The sequence below is a fragment of the Phalangium opilio genome, unplaced genomic scaffold (assembly GCF_054372755.1).
Source record: "Phalangium opilio isolate 3A_F unplaced genomic scaffold, DU_Popi_V2 ptg000031l_1, whole genome shotgun sequence".
NCBI lineage: Eukaryota > Metazoa > Arthropoda > Arachnida > Opiliones > Phalangiidae > Phalangium > Phalangium opilio.
Window position 1 is genome coordinate 7,263,005 of NW_028324158.1, and position 19,934 is coordinate 7,282,938.

The window sequence follows — 19,934 nt, forward strand, 5'->3', positions numbered from 1 at the left end:
CATGCCTAGCTTATTCTCGATCCATTTTTAAGACCGATTTTTTTATGCGTTTGAAAAATTCTTCATCCAAGATGAGAATTTTTTTCTTCTCTCATTCTCTTTTCTTTTGATGTATAACCGCCCAAGATCGAGTTTGCTCTATATATATGTATTTTGGTGTTGATGCTTGCCAATTTTTTTAATCGCTTCTCCGTTCTTTGATTAATGACTCGATCCATTAGATTTATAGAGCAACGGCACCTAATGTTATTGCTTCCGTAGATTATAAGATTGTTAACGCTCCGCTTCTGCCATTCAATCGCCTGACCCAACGTGAGTAGGGATTTGTTGGACTACTTTTCTAATATTATTACTAGAGCTTTAATGAAATTTCTTCGAAATTAAAATATTAATGAAAATTCAAGAATTTGGGACTGCGTTACCAACAATGTAAATAATACTAGGCCTAATCTCAATTTTGATGTAAATGAAGTGTTATCATTTGGGCAAGAGTGAATTAAACAGGAAATACGTTGTAGTGACGAGATGTCGGTGTAAACATTTCGACAAATCACAAAATGAGCGAGGAACGAATAAACACCTTTTCTAAGATGGCCGCTAATTGCCATTAAAAATTATACAAGGTCCTTGCTAAAGGTTAAATAAACGACAAAATGTCAGTCGTTATCATTGATTTCAAATCTATGTTCTGAAATCTACGGTCGTCATTATGTTTTGGTTTGCCGCCATTATCCAAGATGGCCACCGATTAAAACCAAATACCTTGGCAGTTCTGATTTAAAGAAAAATGAATTATTGTACAAAAGTACTGTCGAATAGGTTTAAATTTACAGTGAAACTATTGGCTTGCTTCGGGATGTTTTCGTTGCTTTTCCATAGCCGCCATTATCCAAGATGGCCACCGATTATAATGAAAATCTGCTCAGCTCTGCGCTAAAGTATGAAGAATCAGTGTAAGTCGAAAATAGCAGCAGTTTCACACTCCTGGTTTATTAACTCCTGAAAATATTGCAATCATATCAAGATTAACCCTTTATTGGTTTCTCGGGTTTTAATCAAAACTACTTAGTAAATAAACTTATCTTAATTCTTAGAATTACTTATAAATAAACGTTTTTAAAATAAGTATTTGTAATCTTTTTCCCCGAATTTGGGTTGTTTGGATAAATAGATACCGGTTGGTATATTTAGATAGCCAATAACCCTTTAGAGTAAAGAGTGACGTACTGCTGTTACTAAATCCTCAATCGTTTGATATGCATAGAAATAATATTAGGGTCGTTAAAGTTCAAATTAAGATTTGTTTAAATATTGTAAACATATATAAAATATTATGTAGGCGTTATATAACAAATAACGGGCAAGGGTACTTCAGTTCATTTAAAATATCCCCCTCTAAACCGAGGAGCTAACCACAGAAAGATTTTTTTCCACACTGACTGCGTTGCGTAAGGCGGTTTCAAATGAAGAATCGGGCAACGGATAGAGCCTAGTGTCTTTCGTATTATCCCCTCCATGTGTCTTTATTGTGCTAGCCAATCTCAAGCTCTTAAATTATATAATCAAAATGACATGTTTGCCCATGTGCCAAGTCTAATACCGCCCCACCCACAATGCATTTCATCATTTGGAGCTAAATAATACGACACAACTGGCATTTCCAAGTGTTAGTATCAATAATTGCCTGGTAAAGTTGCGGCATCTACACCAATAAGCCTATTCGATATTACAAGGGTTTTGACCCATAGCCGTCTCTGCGCCTACGCCTAGAGCGCAGGCGCCGAAAGCGAGATGGAAGGCAATGTTCTACCCCCGTGTCTTTCCCTCGTAGTTGAATCGAAGTAGCTTGAGGCTTATTGCCGAAGTTAGCAGTCCCTCGCCGTGCAACACTAGACTTTTATGGGTACAGGAGTTGGGTATAGAGAGACTGGAAATAACGAATTGAATATTCGCTGATCCGAGGAGTCGACGACGCATTTATAATACAACCTTTAACCCTCTCCCTTTGCACCGTATCGTTTCCGGTAATGCTATCGCTGTGTTTAAAGGAATGCCTAATGCACTTTACCAAAGAGTAACTTTATAATTGGGAGATGGATGTAGAATGAAATTTTTATCAAAACGGTTCGAATCATTTTCAAATAAAATTTATTTGTATTCTACAAACAATCCTTTTTACCGCATTTGTTACACTGTAATTTTTGTTGAAATCATAAATTGCAAAATAATTTTCTATTTATTCATTTCTATCTCAATTTAAATTTCCTTTTTAGTGTTGTACTGTCAGACACTTTGTCACAGTGTCAAGTTCAGCTCGAATCAGTTCCTTAATTGACATGACCCGCTAACGTTTCTCTGTTACTCACAGCAAGGATTTTAGATTTTAAAACGTCTTATCAAGAAGTGATATCTAGTTTATTAGGGAGAAAGTATAAATTCGCCATATTTCCAGCTTTATCTCCAGTTCAAACGTAGGTCCGGAGTTAATCCTCGCCTCTAAATTACAACCAGCATCCTTATAAGCTTTCATCATTTTAGTATCCCTTTAATTTTCTAATTCCAATACGTTTTAAGCGCTCTAAAATTGACGTCCAATTACAGGTGACCCCCATGGTTGGGATTAGCTATAACACGCCAAGTACGAAATGAAATAAAGTATAAAAGCACAAAGCGAAGTAACATTACTTTTGCCCTACATATACACATATACAGTGTGTTTCTGATAAGTCTGCCATAAATTAAGCCTGGGTATGTTCTTTGGGAAATCAATTTTGATTCGAAAATGTAACTTCTATCTCCATTTTGCCACAAGGGACACTGTTTTCAAGTTAAGATTGGAGTCAGAATTTTACGGATGACCCCTTAAATTTAATTAAGAAACTGAAAGACCATTATTTTAATTTTAATTTAATCAAGAAGGGATATCTAGTTTACTAGAGAGAAGGTTAAGAAGATGCCTAAGTATTCGCACACCATAGTCCCAGTCCCCCTTTCAAAATACGAGGGGGGGGGGCGTAAATGGAGGCCGCGCTATTTCGCCTCTCCTCAGTCGGAAAATACGGAATTTTCGTCATTCGCGTCGCGCTGACGTGAGTTTTCAAGAACCAATGAGATGCTGGTTGTAATTTAGAAGCGGAGATTAACTCCGGATCTACGTTTGGACTGCTGGAGATAAAACGGAAAATATGGTGAATTTATACCTTCTTGATTTAATTAAGGGGTCATCCCTAAAACACAAAAATGAAATCATAACTCGAAAACAGTATCCCTTAGGACAAACAAAATGGTGATAGAAGTTACATTTTCAACCCAAAATCGTGGATCTCATTAACTTATGGCAGACTTATCAGAAACACCCTGTTTTTATATATACCTCTCTCTCTCTCTGACAACAGAGATTGCTTTGCGAGAAATTCCAAAATTGGCTTGGCAGTTGCTTCATTTCCCCGCGGGGTGCAACTAATTAAGAGAGATTCGCTTCTGCTCCGGACACGTTGGAATTTTTATATGCAAATCAGTCTTCATACCTACGCACACACACACTCTGGCTAACAAAAATACCGCGCCTGTCCTCGTTTACCGATCTTGATCCCGCGCCCTCCTTCCTTAACCGACCGCGGGAATCGTTATTTCGTTCACCATTAACCCTCATTTCTTTCTTCTTTCGGCCTCCCCCTCGCCCCCCCCCCCAATTTTTACTGGCCAGAATTAATTTCGATCAAAAATATCTAGAATCATTTTAAAATAAATTATCTTTGTTTAGTTTGATTTATATGTTTCGTTTAAACTGTCAGTTCAGAATGAATGTTTGGGTCGATTTGATGATCACGATTTAGGTGAACAAATGCAGGGTTTGAATTCACCAATGTCTGAATGTCTGCTGATCAATTTGTATCATTTGATCGCGATCATTGAGACATAAGTGTGGAAAAAAGTAAATCGAATAAATTTCTTTGAACTCACGATCACCGCTTATTTACGATTTATATCAAGAGTTAAAGAAAACGGAGTAAAAACATATTCACCTGAACCAAGAAGCGATATCTAGTTTATTAGGGAGAAGGTATAAATTCGCCACATTTCTAGCTTTATCTCCAGTCCAAACGTAGGTCCGGAGTTCAGCGACGCGAATGACGAAAATGAGGAGGAAAGGCGAAATAGCCCGGTCTCCTTTTACATCCCCCTTGTATTTTGAAAGGGGGACTGGGACTATGGCGCGCGAATACTTAGGCAACTTTAACCTTCTCCCTAATAAACTAGATATCACTTCTTGCCTGAACACGCGTCCTATAGGCCAAAAGCGTTTTTGGCTTTTTACAGCGCCTCTGTTGAGAGAAATTTAAATTATAGCTTGGGATAGTTCTAAGAGAGATCAGAAAAGAAGTGGAAACTTTGGGGGAAAGATGTAGCTCTAAAACCCACGTGATCATAAAAAACCACGTGGTCAGAATTAACAGGTCCATCGCTTGTAGGCATTAGATTTGTCATGTTATTCGTTTCAGCTACATCTTGTTTTGTATTGCCATTTAAGACGGGAGCTTCCACTCCCTTTATTAACTCTCTCTGTCTTAACTTACAAAACTTTACCCATAGGTGATTTACTCTTGCTCTAACTCGTCCGCATTATTTACTTATTTATTTGTGTGTTAGCGTCCTCCCAAAACAATAAATAACAATAAACCATAATGAAACAATGGAATATGTTAAATTTTGTCCAGTATTCAGGCACTTACATCAATAGATGCATAGGAAAAATTGATATTTGTTAACTTCGAATTAGTTTATTTCTGGTAATATGGTTCCGTTGGTTGGGTTCGTGTTAAGGTCTTTGATATTCTAGGGACAATTCAATTCACGTCGGCACGTCACGACATAATAAAACAATTAAAGTCAGAGTAACAATGTTAAGGGTCCCAAATTAAATTAAAAATAGCGCTTGCAAAATAAACTTCTAAAACAGGTGTAAACAGAAATTTAGAGCTCTTATTTATTTATTTAAAACAAGGTTATTTACACTTATAATTTGAATGGAGACTCATATTATATGCAAAAATATACAATTTACCCGTTGTCTGTGAAGAATGACAATGGATTAAACTTCTATAACTAAATTAATGATGATACACCAAGAAGTGATCTCTAGTTTATTAGGGAGAAGTTTATAAATTCGCCACATTTTTCAGCTTTATCTCCAGTCCAAACGTAGGTCCGGAGTTAATCCCCGCCTCTAAATTACAACCAGCATCTCATTGGTTCTTGAAAACTCACGTCAGCGCGACGCGAATTACGTATTTTCCGACTGAGGAGAGGCTGCGAAATAGCCCGGCCTCCTTTTAGTCCCCAACTTGTATTTTGAAAGGGGGACTGGGACTACGTCGCGCGAATACTTAGGCATCTTATAACTTCTCCCTAATAAACTAGATATCACTTCTTGATTACACTAGAAAGAATTTGGGTAAATATTGTCGATATTCAAATTTCTTCTAATAATTATTTCTTTTTATTGAATGAAATGGGGGTTCACTGTTTGATTAAAAAGTGTCTGTCTAGTCTACTGACCAATTAAAATACAAAAATAGAATAACGAACATTTCGCTCTTTGCGACAATTAGAATTAACCTAAATTACGTAAAGTATATTAAGTTAAAATAGATTGTAGCACACGCGGCTGGGATTATAATTCAGCTATGGGCACAAGAGTTGGGTCATTTGGAAGTGTAGCAAACATTAAGTTTAAACACGTCAACTATTACCCCAAAAATATCCCGCTAAAGAGAGAGTGGCATTTATGCAATTAAGAGTTGCTATTTCTCTCAAGTGTCGGTGACAAGAATTTTTTGGTACTGATGTTCAGAAACTTCTGTGTTTGAATTTGCCGCCATATGTTAAAATGGTGGGCTAGAAAAGTCACCCACAGCATGGCGTCCGTGCATTTTAATAATCAACGCCCAGGTCAAACCTCTTTACCTAGGGAGCTGAAATTTTGCTACTCTTAAGTAATAGAAACGCACTATGAATTTTTGTTTTAATCTGACGCTATCTTGAAAAATGGCGGCCAGAAATGATGGCCTAATTCTTTAAGCGAGTTTCAACCGATTTCGCTAATAATTAGTACACTGGTTCCCTACAACCTTTAGACGGGTCTTATGGCTATTGGGCTTGATTTCCCGCCATCTTTTAAAATGGCGGCCATAAAACTAATAAAAATGTCTCGACGGAGTTTAAGTATTGTAATATAGCTTCAAACAAATTTCCTCAAAACCCCATTCGGTTTTACCAAGAAGCGATATCTAGTTTACTAGGGAGAAGCTATAAGATGCGTAAAAAGTATTCGCGCACCATAGTCCCAGTCCCCCTTTCAAAATACAAGGGGTGACGTAAAAGGAGGCCGGGCTATTTCGCCTCTCCTCAGTCGGAAAATACGAGTAATTTTCGTCATTCGCGTCGCGCTAACGTGAGTTTTCAAGAACCAATGAGATGCTGGTTGTAATTTAGAGGCGGGGATTAACCGATCCGGACCTACATTTGGATTGGAGATAAAGCTAGATGAAATGTGGCGAATTTATAACTTCTCCCTAGTAAACTAGATATCGCTTCTTCGATTTACCCATCATTGAAGTATTTAATTCATCTTATGGATTTTACTAACAAAGTTGGTTGTTTCGTGAACTTCTATGTAATATACTTTTGGTATTATTACTTTTATTTTTATCCTAGCTAGCGTGTTTTGCGAAAATTGTCTCTGCACGTAATTTTGTCCGCTTCTTTTGTACACCGCGCGTATAGTATTAACCAAAACCATCTCTTTTGTCTGTTTAAATATACATGCATTCAAATGTCAAAGGTTCCGGCTCTCTCTCTCTCTAGCCTTCGCTCGCCTTTCATTACACGTGATGCTTTTGTTCGCGTTTACCCAGTGATTGAAGATGAAGCCGAATAGGCCCGTACAAAGTTGAAATACATCATGGCATTTAGCCTTTCATAATATTAATTTAGTCATGGCGAATAAGGTATACATTATGAACAATGTTATCTGGGAATTTAGTTTAAAGGGTCACCTGCCTTTGAATGTAGGGTCAATTGACCTTGCGCTTTTCGTGTATTACTAAATTTTATATTTAGATCCGAGATTACAACGGAAGTAATTTTGCTTTAACTATACTTCCGGAAAATATTTTTTTAATCAAAGTAATATCAAAATATTATACTGAGGTTATTAAATTGAATAAATATCATATTTCTCATGTCCGAAATTTCAAAATGAATATAATGTCAGGGATAGATTTAATTTTAGAAGTAGGAATGGAGAACAGAGTAATCTGGGCGCGCGTCAAAGTCCCGGACCCCCTTCTACGGGACTTAGGGGTATGAAAGAAGAGGCGGGTCGTAGCGACAGAGGTAAAATGGAATTGGGTATTTTTCGCCGTCCCCGTCAGCAACGTCATCAAAGCGTATAGTTTAAGTGAGCCAATAAGATAATATAAACTTTTCGTTACGTGTTGGAGGGAGGGGCTCTATACTGGGTGGTCTTTGAGTCGGACTGAAGTAAACACTAACCGTTCTCCATTCCTACTTCTAAAATTAAATCTATCCCTGATTAGACAAAGGGCCGCAAACAGTTCTTCGAAATAAAATGTTAAGTTTTAATTAAAATTTTTCTTTTGTTCATTAAACAGGTATATCATGGGGTGTTGCAGCTTTCTTACTAGTCAACTCGGCCCTCGGTGCCGGTGTTCTGAATGTTCCAGCCGCCTTCGCCAAAACGGGCGGCATGTTCTTAATTACCATGATTCAATTTGTAAGTGTTTAATAATTTGTTTAATAATTTGTTTAATAATTTGTTTAATAATTTGTTTAATAATTTGTTTAATAATTTGTTTAATAATTTGTTTAATAATTTGTTTAATAATTTGTTTAATAAATTATTCTTTAATAAAGGCCGCGCGCGTTATTAATCAGTTTGCTACGACTAATTACAGGGTATGATGGCTTTGTTATCATCTACCATGTTGATCCTGGCCTATTGCTCAGACCTCAGCGGATGCAATTCTTACCACGAAGTCCTCAAGCAAATGTGCGGTCGAACTGCGCAGTTGTTCGCAGCTGGTTCCATCATGATGACGTGTTACGGTATCTGCATCACGTTTCTCATTATCATTGGTGATCAGTTTGATCGAAGTAAGTACACCGGACAATTTATTTCATTTCTTTGTATACATATGGTAACATTTAACTCCGGGCTTGAATTTTTCTTATTTAATCGGAAGAGTGTATAAAATAATGAATTATATCAATTGGAACCCTGTTTCTATCTGCAATATTAAAGAAGATACAAGCAATTAAGTGTCCGCAATAGACACTACGCGTAAGGCTTTCAGCAAAGCACCGGGCAGTACCCCCATTGGGCGAATCAGTCAGGTGGTACTAGGCATCCAATAGCGTTTCTCTCCAGTGCTTCGACGAGAAGCCTAACTCGTAGTGTCCATCACGGAAACCTAATTGCTGGTATCTTCTTTAATATTGTAGCTAGAAACATGGTTCCAATTGATATATTCATTATTTTATACGCTCTTTCCATTAAAAAGGATAAAATTATAGCCCGAAGTATCTCTTTAAAGAATATTTTTTAATATTAAAATTGCCTTAATTTTCAGTTTTCGCGTCACAAGTTGGCGAAGGTTTTTGCGACACCATGTTCCTCAGTCGCGAATTCACGATAAGTGCTACAGCGATTATTTTCATTTCTCCTATGATTTTCAAAGCTAGAATTGATTTCTTAAAATATGCCAGGTATTTTAATTAATTATATGAAATGTACAATTCTATATAAGCTTACAATTAATTAATAAACGTCTAATTAATTTCAGCACTTTTGGAATCTTTGCTATGTTATATCCGGTTTTATTGACGGTTTACGAATATTTCTTGATTGGTGCCCAAGAAGTTGAATTTAATACAAAGTAAGTTTCTTTACGCTGTTAATTGATTGGTTTCTTTAGCGATTTAAATAAAACTAGAAGTAGGCCTATATAATACTTCTCTTCGAGAGAAGTGTAACATCCACAAAGCAAGCGGGGTAATTGTAACATGATTCTTCCCAACATCAACCCTTAACATTTGGAGCAAGGTTACTAAACCGGATCATAAACATACGCGATAAATAGTTCCCCCCATCATTACTATATTAGCGCTTAACTATTTGCCAAGGCGCATGCATGCGCTTGTGCGTTTTTGTCCCACGTCAAGACAATCAAGGTTTGTAGGTTGATTGCCGAGGATTTAGTACCAAACAGTTATAGAATTCACCCTATCACGGTGCGATGCCCATTTGAAGTTTGGTGAGCGGAAGAGCAAACAAAAAGGTGCATGAGCCTGGGAAGAATCATGTTAATACATAACTGAAGCATTATGAGGATACAGAGTGTTATCCTTCTTCTATTATCCCCTTCTGGTTGGTTTTATTAATTATATTGCAACCCTCGTTTATTTTCAGAGGAACTTCGATTATGGACCTAATGACTGTAATTCCAATGATTTCTTTCGCCTACCAGGTAAGACGTTTTTAAAATTGAAAAATTTATTGTAATATCAAGAAGCGATATCGAGTTTATTAGGGAGAAGGTATCAGATGGCTAAGTATTCGCGGCCATAGTCCCAGTCCCCCTTTCAAAATACAAGGGGGGGGACGTAAAAGGAGGCCGGGTTATTTCGGAAAATACGTAATTTTCGTCATTCGCGTCGTGCTGACGTGAGTTTTCAGGAACCAATGAGATGCTGGTTGTAATTTAGAGGCGGGGATTAACTCCGGACCTACGTTTGGACTGTAGATAAAGCTAGAAATATGGCGAATTTATACCTTCTCCCTAATAAACTAGATATCGCTTCTTGATAATATTTGCTGTTTTGCTTAAGTATTTACCATTTGACTTTGAAATCAGACGCACGAAGTTGTTGTTCCGGTCTACGCTTCCATGGCTAATCGTAACGTGATAGACTTTGCAAAGTCAACAGCGGTAGCCATGGCCTTTTTGTTCTTCGCCTATACGATAACTGGAGCTTTTGGATACTGGACATTTGGGATGAGTGTACCTCAGGACATCATGCAAAAATACGATGCCAAGGATCCCATCGTTCTAATTGGAGTTCTGGCTCTAGTGATAAAGATGATTACAACGTATCCACCCATCCTGGTTTGCGGAAGGTGAGTGTTTATATTTGTCTTTTATGATATTCTTATAGTGAAGTAGTAAGGGTATAAATGGCTATAGTTCTTGTACTTCAGTAAGAAGTTTGAGAATATTTATGTAAAATCGTGTGAAATGTATATACCGCGTGTCGGAGACGTCCATAGACGTCACTTGATTTCGGCCATTATTAATTTTACCAAGGAATACATACAGTTAATTGGAATTATTCATTGTTCCCCCATATCTCTCGTGTTAATTTCTATGCGGGTTTTGTGGGACGGGCTTGAGTATATACTATTCTGAAGTATTTCTAACTGTGATTTCATTGGTTGTAAGCAACGCGGAGAAAAGTTGTTCGTGAGGTAAAATTCGTCATACATAATGATTAGTCTAGCTCCTCCCACAAATTCCGCCTGGATACGTTTAGAAAAATGGCTGACTACACAATGATTCCAATAAGTTTTATGTATTCCTGTTGTTACCAAGGGATAATACTGTCAAACATTCTACATTTACATTTGGTATCTGTAGTTTTAAGTGCGTTGTTTAGCTCTAAGCACATTGATTAAGTTTACTTCTAAGTAACCTCAAATCTTTTAATTTAAAAAATTACTTCACTACTAAGTAGCAGACGTATTTATATCTAACGACAAAATTCTTCAATAATTAATGGTAATACCCCTTTAAAGAACATTTTTTCACATGAATTAGCGCGTTTGCAGAATGCAGACTTCGATAAGCAAGTATAAAACATAGTCACGTGTAAAAATAGTTCTAGTTGCTATAACCAGGTGACACCTAAAGCATAATTTATGCCTGCAACCTATAAAGAACATTTTTGCACATGAATTAGGGCGTTTTCAGCAGACTTTGATAAGCAAGTATAAAACATAGTCACGTGTAAATAGTATATTCGTGTTGCTATAACCAGGTGGCACCTAAAGGGGCGTTTTCCTAGCGACGGGTTTTTTCCGCCGCGTGCGACGGAACACGCCGACGGGACTACGCTCCCCACTGAAGCATCGGGAAAATATGAAAGTGTTTTCCTAGAAAGAGTAAGACGTAACACGTCCGCTTCCTCCGCCGACGCATTAAGCCGACGTCGTTCAAAAGGAGTCAAGCACGTTCCGCGCTGAGCGATTTTTCAAGTTTTTAGGTTTTGGTTATAATATTAATTGTTTAATTAATGCCATCTGACCGCTTCTCAGCCTCAGAGGACGAACAACTCATAGAGTTTGTGTCCGGGCATCCATGTTTATGGAATATGGCTGACAACGAGTGGAAAAACATCTTAAAAAAGGACTTGATTTGGAACCTTAAGGTTAAAGCTAGTTTTTCTGCTGGTGTGATGGGTGTTGCAACTCGATTACATATATTTGTTTCCAGTTTATCTTCAATAATATGTAGCAGAAAGGCAAACTGGTCTGGGTTTAATCTAAAATATTCTTTAAATTTCACACTGTCGGAGAGCAAATGGTTGTAAGCTCCTTCTTCTCGTCGACGTAAAAACATTTTTCTTGTTGCCCTGCGTTTCCTTTTAATGACTCTATTTACTATATACTCTTCCTCCTCTTCAGCATCATCCAGATATTTTTTGATTAGAATATAAGGCAGTATTTTTTTGCCTTTATGCAGCATGTTTTTGTTGTAAATCATCCGCTGGTCGCTGTTCCGCTACGAAAGACGCGTCGTGCTATACTATTCCTTGGAAAACATTTCGCGCCGCGTGATATATCGCGCCGCGCTCAGCGGAATACGCGAGCGTGTTCCGTCGCACGCGGCGGAAAAAACCCGTCGCTAGGAAAACGCCCCTTAAGGCATAATTTATGCCTGCAACCTATAAAGATCATTTTTGCACATGAATTAGCGCGTTTGCAGCAGACTTTGGTAAGCATGTATAAAACTTAGTCACGTGTAAATAGTAGTTCGTGTTGCTATAACCAGGTGACACTTAAGCTTAATTTATGCCTGCAACCTAAAACCAGCCATGGTACTATGGGTAAATTGTACGGCCATGAATGGGAAGGGCCCTCTCGCGTTAGCTCTGTAGATTATGATTGCAACTCCATTATAAACGTCTTCAAGCTATTATCATAATTCTACATTGCACATATGTATAGCAACTCTTTCAACAATGGCAAGCAAATTGAAATTACTCTTGACGTTTTGCGTGTTCGTTTTGGAGTTCTATAGACACACGTAATAGCGCCAGTCAGTACTTCGTTTCCTCCTGACAGTTTAAAGCCCCGCACTTGACTAAATTCTGTCTAAATGGATCATTATATTATACCTTTCTTCTCCTCCACCCTCTTTGATGTCGTAGTAGGTTTCTTTTTCTTCTATTCAAATTTCGGCTCTGATTGTTAAATCAGTATCCAAGAGAAAGAAAGAACTAAAGCAAAGGTATATAGCTAGGATGTTTAAAAAAAATGAGTCGGAGCAGACAGGAGTTTATTACATCGGAGTTACTAAATTTTAGCAATGTTTTATCAAGAAGCGATATCTAGTTTATTAGGGAGAAGGTATGAGATGCCTAAGTATTCGCGCGCCATAGTCCCAGTCCCCCTTTCAAAATACAAGGGGGGACGTAGAAGGAAGTCGGCCTATTTCGCCTCTCCTCAGTCGGAAAATACGCAATTTTCGTCATTCGCGTCGTGCTGACGTGAGTTTTCTGGAACCAATGAGATGCGGGTTGTAATTTAGAGGCGGGGATTAACTCCGGACCTACTATACGTTTGGACTGGAGATAAAGCTGGAAATGTGGCGAATTTATAACTTCTTGCCGGCGTTGGCGATCAAAATTTTCCGAAAGCTCCCTTTTTTTAGGCCTAGTACACATGGGGTTGAAAATTTGTTTCCCCTTCACAAGTCAAGAGGTGATGAGGTTTTAAAAGAGAGGAGCTTTATTAAAAGGGAAAGACGCGGGGGTAAAACTTTGCCTTCCATCTCGCTTTTCGGCGCCTGCGCTGTAGTATTTTGGGTCCAGAGGGCGCACAGATACAGCTATGGATCAACCCCCATTGAGGGTTGCCTACCCCTCTTTTTACATCGAAGAGCCTTACTGACGTCAGCATAACTGTAACGCGTCAAAATTCGAATTTAAAAAAAAATTTACTACTATAGCCCTCTGCCTGTATCTATTTTTTACAAGAATTGTTTAGTAGCCAACAAGAATCAAAAATTCCGCATAAGCGCGCTGCAGTCGCAGTTATAGGAAAATTTATCACCGACGCCGTGTTGTTAGAGGCTTCTGATGTCAACTTCGGTTTGGGTTATAAGCTTCTGGCGCGCGGGTCTTGGGACAGGAACAGGGAGTCAGGGACTAAAGAGTGAGATGTCCAATTAACCCTTGGCTTTTGCCTTGCCTGGTGTCACTAGTGTGTAAGAAAAACTCTTTCGTCCGTGAATAAGGAAAGGATAAGGGGACGGGATGGGATGCTGCAAATCTCTTGGAAAAGGAAATGAGATGGGTGTGTGATCGAATGTGCCATGTATTCCAGAATATGTCCTCCACTGTATCTTCCCCCGACCCTTTCTTTCTCTTGATTTCTCTCTATATAAACCATTTAAAGGGTTAATGACATGATCGCAGTTAAGTATCGGTTTTACGTGACTCATTTAATAAAATTCGAAGTTCATTAAGTAGATGTAAAGTATTTTGTAGCCGACGGTGTGATAGAACAGCTCCTACATTTTGTTTCACACGAGTCAAAAATTTGCTTTTGATATGTAATTTCAATCATAATAAGTCTGTCATACCCTAAATAAGTATGGGTTGCTAGGTGCATTTGTCCTTTATATAAGGTTAGAGGGGCGTCTTGTAGCGGTGTATTTCTCGTAGAGGAGTGTCTCCTGCCGACGGATTTCCCAGAAACGGACACTATCGAATATTGTTATATACACTCGACTTAGTAATGAAACCAAAGTAGAAAAAGTTTCTATTCTCTTTCTGTTTGGAGGAGTAACGTTGAAACGAAGATGGCGCTGCAATCTCATTAATTTTGTCTCCTAGTCCTTAAGGTAGACCTACACTTATGAATTATAAGTTTATTTTTAAATTAATATAAAATGTTCTGGGTTCAAAACGTAAGGGTTTTGGGATCCACCTTGTTGGGTCCAACACGTATGCAACATGTTCCATAAGTATGACATCACATATACTTAGTAATGCTAATGACTTACTCAGAGCTAGTTCGAGAACGACAAGCGAGAATTGAATATACTCGGTTTTACAGTCCATCTTCCTATTTAGTCTGTACTAAGCCTTTGATAGCGCCTCACCAGGCGTCACTTTACGAGAATATATGACCTACGTCACTTCATGACAAGCTCTCAGTAACCAGTGATAAACTTATGAAACGTATCTTATGAACTTATGATATGCAACGATACTAGGTGACTTATTAATTCAACCGAAGTTACATCGAATAATGGACATTTGGTACGCGACTCATCATTCAACTCATTTTAATCTAAAGATAATGAATTTTGAATTAAGAAAAAGAGATGTCTAGCTCATTTGACCCAGACATTGTGGGCGTCTGAATTTTAGGGCTAATAGTTCGCGGTAGATTGGGTTGAAAAAGATTATAGATGATCCGTGAGAAAGTACAGGTCATTAGGCTTAGCGTATTCATTGAACTATTAAAATTTGTCCGCGACGGTGCGCGACCTAGGTCATCTATATACGTATTGTGTCGGACTATTCTTCGAGGAAGTCAATTGAGAGTAAGCCATATTGACGAGAGATTGTCAGAAGATAAGCTAATTTATGTTTAAATGTTTCCAAGCAAGTTGTCACGTTAAATCGTCTGCTTAACAAAGGCTTGACGTTTAACAAATTGTTTCAGATGCTAGACAATCTAGGTAGTAATGCCACTGCGCTTATTAAGATTAAGACAGCTGGAATTCGTTATTGACTGCAGACGACACATTGTTCTAAGCAGCCTACTTAATTGATTCCTGCTCGTTCATTGGTCTCTTAATGCTTTAGACGATAAACCACCTTGAGCTTGAAAAGCTTCTTAACAGATAAATCTCCTAATGAATAAATACCAAGCTCAAATAAGCGGCCGCCATGCAGTGTTGACAAACTTAAGCCAATTGCAAAAATTAAGCACATGTTACTATTTGTTGCCAAAGTGTTAGTGGCAACCTAGAAGCTACTGAAACTACTTCAAAGTGATGTACAATAGGAGGCGAGACTTAGTCTGCTACTACGAACGTTCTCGTGTCGTCACACCCTAGCCCTATCTCTTACCTCGGTTTTGGCGACCATATTGGAACTCCTCAGCTCAGGTCATACAATTTAGACTACCAATATTGACGTCACGTCCCCGTAGCCCTATCTCTTACCTCGGTTTTGGCGACCATATTGGAACTCCTCAGCTCAGGTCATACAATTTAGACTCCCAATAGTGACGTCACGTCCTCGTAGCTCCTCCCCTCTCAGTATCACTCTATTGGGCCTGCTTGAATTCCGTAGTGTTATCAGTCCATTGCTAATGGGCATCGAAATTTCCGTTGAATCTATCCGCCAACTCGTTATAGTTATGACGCTAGTGAGTGGTTTTTTTGGCGGGTAAACACTGAAGGACGCCTCTGTTTTTCTACTACAACTACTCTCGTTCAAACCATGGCCACTAGGGCCTTTGACTCTTCATATTTATGGCGCTAGTGAGTGGGTTTTTTTGGGGGGTAAACACTGAAGGACGCCTCTGTTTTTCTACTATAACTACTCTTGTTCAAAAAATGGCCACTAGGGTCTTTGACTCTTCATAATTATGGCGCTAGTAAGTGGTTTGTTTGGGGGATAATCTCTCCCATAATTCACCGAAAAAAACGAACACAGCAAGGGTCTTTTTCTAGAGCTCCAAACTGTGATACAAAACAGTGTTAGTGTCCCTTGAAATCGTTCAAAGCCTCTCCTCTTTTTCTAATGATTCGGCGCTTCTTAAGTACCACCGATCTCTTGAAAGAAGAAGATTCTTCCTTTTTATTTTTCTCGTTCTTAAACACCTTTTTTCCCAATTCCTTTTAACTAAAAATCTTAAAAAGACCGTACTGTGGCGCCTCCGAGAGGGCGAAACCTCAACTAAAAGCTAAAATGACTCTCGAATCATTACTCATTCGAGGCCCTTTATATTTTTTCTTGTGCGTTTTGGAGTAACTTGCATTCGCTATCTAGGAAGGAACCCCGGCCCTTCTCGAACTAACTTAGCAAATTGACTTTTCTTAGCCGCTCGTTGTCTTAGGTAGATTTCTAATTTTTTTATACTTCATTCACTTTCCTTAAGAAGTTGGAACCGATGAAGATTATTAGCTTTTTAGTTTTACGCTTTGCCTAGGATAATAATTGGTAATTACTGTATGGACCTTTTACGCGAATTGTCCCGAATTATCACGCCCTCTATTGATTATTTCCATGTGTTTTTTCTTATCGCGAGATTTGTTTACTATTTCAGTCATTTGTAAAAGGTTCTTATTATTACCAGGCGAGGGGTTAATCACTCTCGGTTATTTGTGCACTGATTACGGTTACACTGTCAAAGGTAGAGATTTGTGTTATGTATGGGTGTTTCTGATAAGTGTGGCATTTAAATTAAGGGGGATGTTCTTGGGTGCACGATTTTGAGACGAAAATGTAACTTCTATCTCCATTTTGCCACAAGGGACACTGTTTTCAAGTTAAGATTTGACTTTAGTGTTTTAGGGGTGACCCCTTTATTAAATTAGAAATCATTGTCTTTCAGTTAATGAATTAAATTTAAGGGGTCATCCGTAAAATACTCTGGACAATCTCAAGTTGAAAACGGTGTCCCGGACGGCAAAATGGAGATAGAAGTTGCATTTTCGACTCAAAATTGATTTCCCAAAGAACTTTCCCCTTAATTTATGCCAGACTTATCAGAAACACCCTGTATATATGTATGCAACTTAAAATTATCAAACATACTGCATTATTAGTCCACAACGGTATATCATGTATCAAAAATGTACTTCAGTTATTTTAGCAGAAATACGAAATAACGTAAATAGAATCCGGTAAAGAAAGTATAAGCTGCGAAGTGACTTGCGCAGAAAGGTATTACCAGAAGGGGATAATAGAAGAAGGGTGACACTCTGTATCGTTTCAGTTATGCAACGTGATTCTTCCCAGGATCATGCACCTTTTTGTTTGCTCTCCTGCTCATCAAACTTCAGATGGGCATCGCACCGTGCTAGGGTGAATTCTTTAACTTTTTGATACTAAATCCTCAGAAATCAACCCACAATCTGAGTCTTGACGTGGGACAAAAACACACAAGCGCATGCGTCTTGGCAAATAGTTAAGCGTTACCTAATAGAGTAATGATGAGGGAACTATTTAGATCGCGTATGTGATTCGGTTTAGAATAACCAATTGCTATAATAAATGTTAATATGATGTTGGATAGTAAGAATCATGTTACAATTACCCCTCTTGCTTTGTGCTGGTACACTTCTCTCGAATTGAAGTATTATATACTTCTGGTATTACATAAGCTGCTAGAAAAATTATAAACGAAGCTCAAGCTAAATCACGTTATTTCAGGGAAAAGGTTTGAACATTTTTTTGGGGTCCAAGCTAGCTCGCGAGTCGCGTAACGTTGGAGGAACTCTTTTTGAATGCGAAGACACGTTTCACGCTTACCCTCTCCCTCCCTCCTTCCCTTTAATTCGGTTCTCTTGTTTCTTTTGTATTTGGAATCGAAACGCACGGGGTGTGTTTGACTTAATGAATAGACTTAACAACGATTAATGACCGGTGTATGACCAAAAGCGGAAGATATTTAAAAGGGAAAGGGACAGTGCACCGCCGCTTAATTTACAATTTATAGCCGAGTATAATTTGATTATCAAGGAGATCTATCTATATGAAACCACGCCAGCAAAACTGTAGCTCGGGTATGACGTAGATTGAAAAGATTTAAGAGGGGAAATTTATTCAAGAAAGAATAATTTATTTTTATTTATATATTTATGAGGCAAATATAGAGGAAATTGTGTAACTCTTGGTATCTTTAGTGTGACGAAACTTTCGCATGTAAAGTCGAAAGGTGGTGAGCTTTTGACCTTTTGACCTTTTCTCGTTTCACAACTACCTCTAGTGATGTCTCTGTAATTTAACAAATACGGCCTTAAATTACCGATTTCAAAGGTGTCGTTATTTGTTGCTATTTACCCGATGTATTACCCTCAAATTTCCAATATGATTGAGCTTAAGATGAAAAGTCAATCAAATTACTAAAAAATACCGTCAAAAAGTAATTTTTTAGAAACTTCTGCGTTAATATCACTAATTACTACACTGCTGACAGACCCGAATTGATAGCAATGTACATGCTTATTTATTTTTGATGTAAAAAAAATTCCACTCTTTTGGTCACCATTTTTCAAGATGGCGGAATATGCAAACCAAAACAAGAAAGAGTAGCTATTATGTGGTTCTTTCTTTCGTCGCATGGGGCAGAATTTATAAAAACCGGAATCCATAAGCTAATTTGAATCATTATGCCCCTATTTCTTAACTCCATGTTAATTTCTAGACTGTTTTCGGGAGGGACTTGAGTTCTCTACGTCACGTATCTAACTGTTATTTCATTGGTTTGTCGACTGCCTATATAACTAGCGCATGGGCATTTAAGTCGCTAGCAGAAGCGGGCACAATGTTCAATACGCAGCTTAATAAATTATTCGTGATGCAAAATTCATCATACATTACATTAGTTTAGCTCCTCCCTCAAAGCCCCCCTAGATAGATCAGAAAATGGCTGCATAATGTTTGCTATTAGCGTTTGAATTCCTTATAAAAACAATAGGCGTATAGTCACGTAGTATCCAATAAAAGCCTGCAACGTGAAATTCATATAAAATGTACAATTAATTTCGGTAAAAGATATTTATTTTTTTCCTTTTATTATCCCTTTAAAACACTTTAGAAAATATGACAACGGTTTATATTAATATCCCACCTTTTCATCCAAAAAGAAAAAAAAATTAAAAGCGGTTCTTTTTTAATAGCATGCCTATATACTCTTTACTAATTGAGAGTGTATGTAGATCTATTAACTCTTCCCCTGTGGTGGTATTTTTAAACACAACACCGATACGCTTGGATTAAAATAATTGAATTCCTTTCCACGAAAAGCCCTTTTAAAAGTGTCTTTCAGTGAAAATCCGCCTCAATTTATTTGAAAGAAATAATAATTCCGGGAAGAAATAGCCCTACACATAATGTTTTCTTAAAATTATTTTATTTTGCTTTACTCTTAAGTCTATATGTAAATTTATAAATAGAAAATGCAACCCCATTTTGTCAAGCCGACGACAAGCTTAGAAAATTTAGGCCAAGAAGCCATATCTAGTTTACTAGGGAGAAAGTATCAATTCGCCACATTTCCAGCTTTATCTCCAGTCCAAACGTAGGTCCGGAGTTAATCCCCACCTCTAAATTACAACCAGCATCTCATTGGTTCTTGAAAACTCACGTCAGCGCGACGCGAATGACGAAAATTCCGTATTTTCCGACTGAGGAGAGGCGAAATAGCCCGGCCTCCTTTTACGTCCTCCCCCCCCTTGTATTTTGAAAGGGGGACTGGGACTATAGCTCGCGAATACTTAGGCATCTTACACCTTCTCCCTAATAAACTAGATATCACTTCTTGATTAGGCCTATACTTGGAATCTAGGGCAGTTTTCTGACTATTATTTCAATTAAGTCTCTTA

At 38.0% G+C, this 19,934-nt stretch overlaps 1 protein-coding gene across 1 annotated transcript in view; it reads left to right on the forward strand.

The window, feature by feature from the left end:
* LOC149690354 (sodium-coupled neutral amino acid transporter 7-like) overlaps positions 1-19,934 on the forward strand; it is a 65,527-nt gene that overhangs the window by 18,100 nt on the left and 27,493 nt on the right. The window contains exons 2-7 of the mRNA XM_089869882.1: positions 7,677-7,798; positions 7,980-8,178; positions 8,655-8,790; positions 8,868-8,960; positions 9,494-9,551; positions 9,939-10,201. Coding sequence (XP_089726008.1) covers positions 7,677-7,798; positions 7,980-8,178; positions 8,655-8,790; positions 8,868-8,960; positions 9,494-9,551; positions 9,939-10,201 — 871 coding nt within the window. The remainder of the gene's footprint in view (positions 1-7,676; positions 7,799-7,979; positions 8,179-8,654; positions 8,791-8,867; positions 8,961-9,493; positions 9,552-9,938; positions 10,202-19,934) is intronic.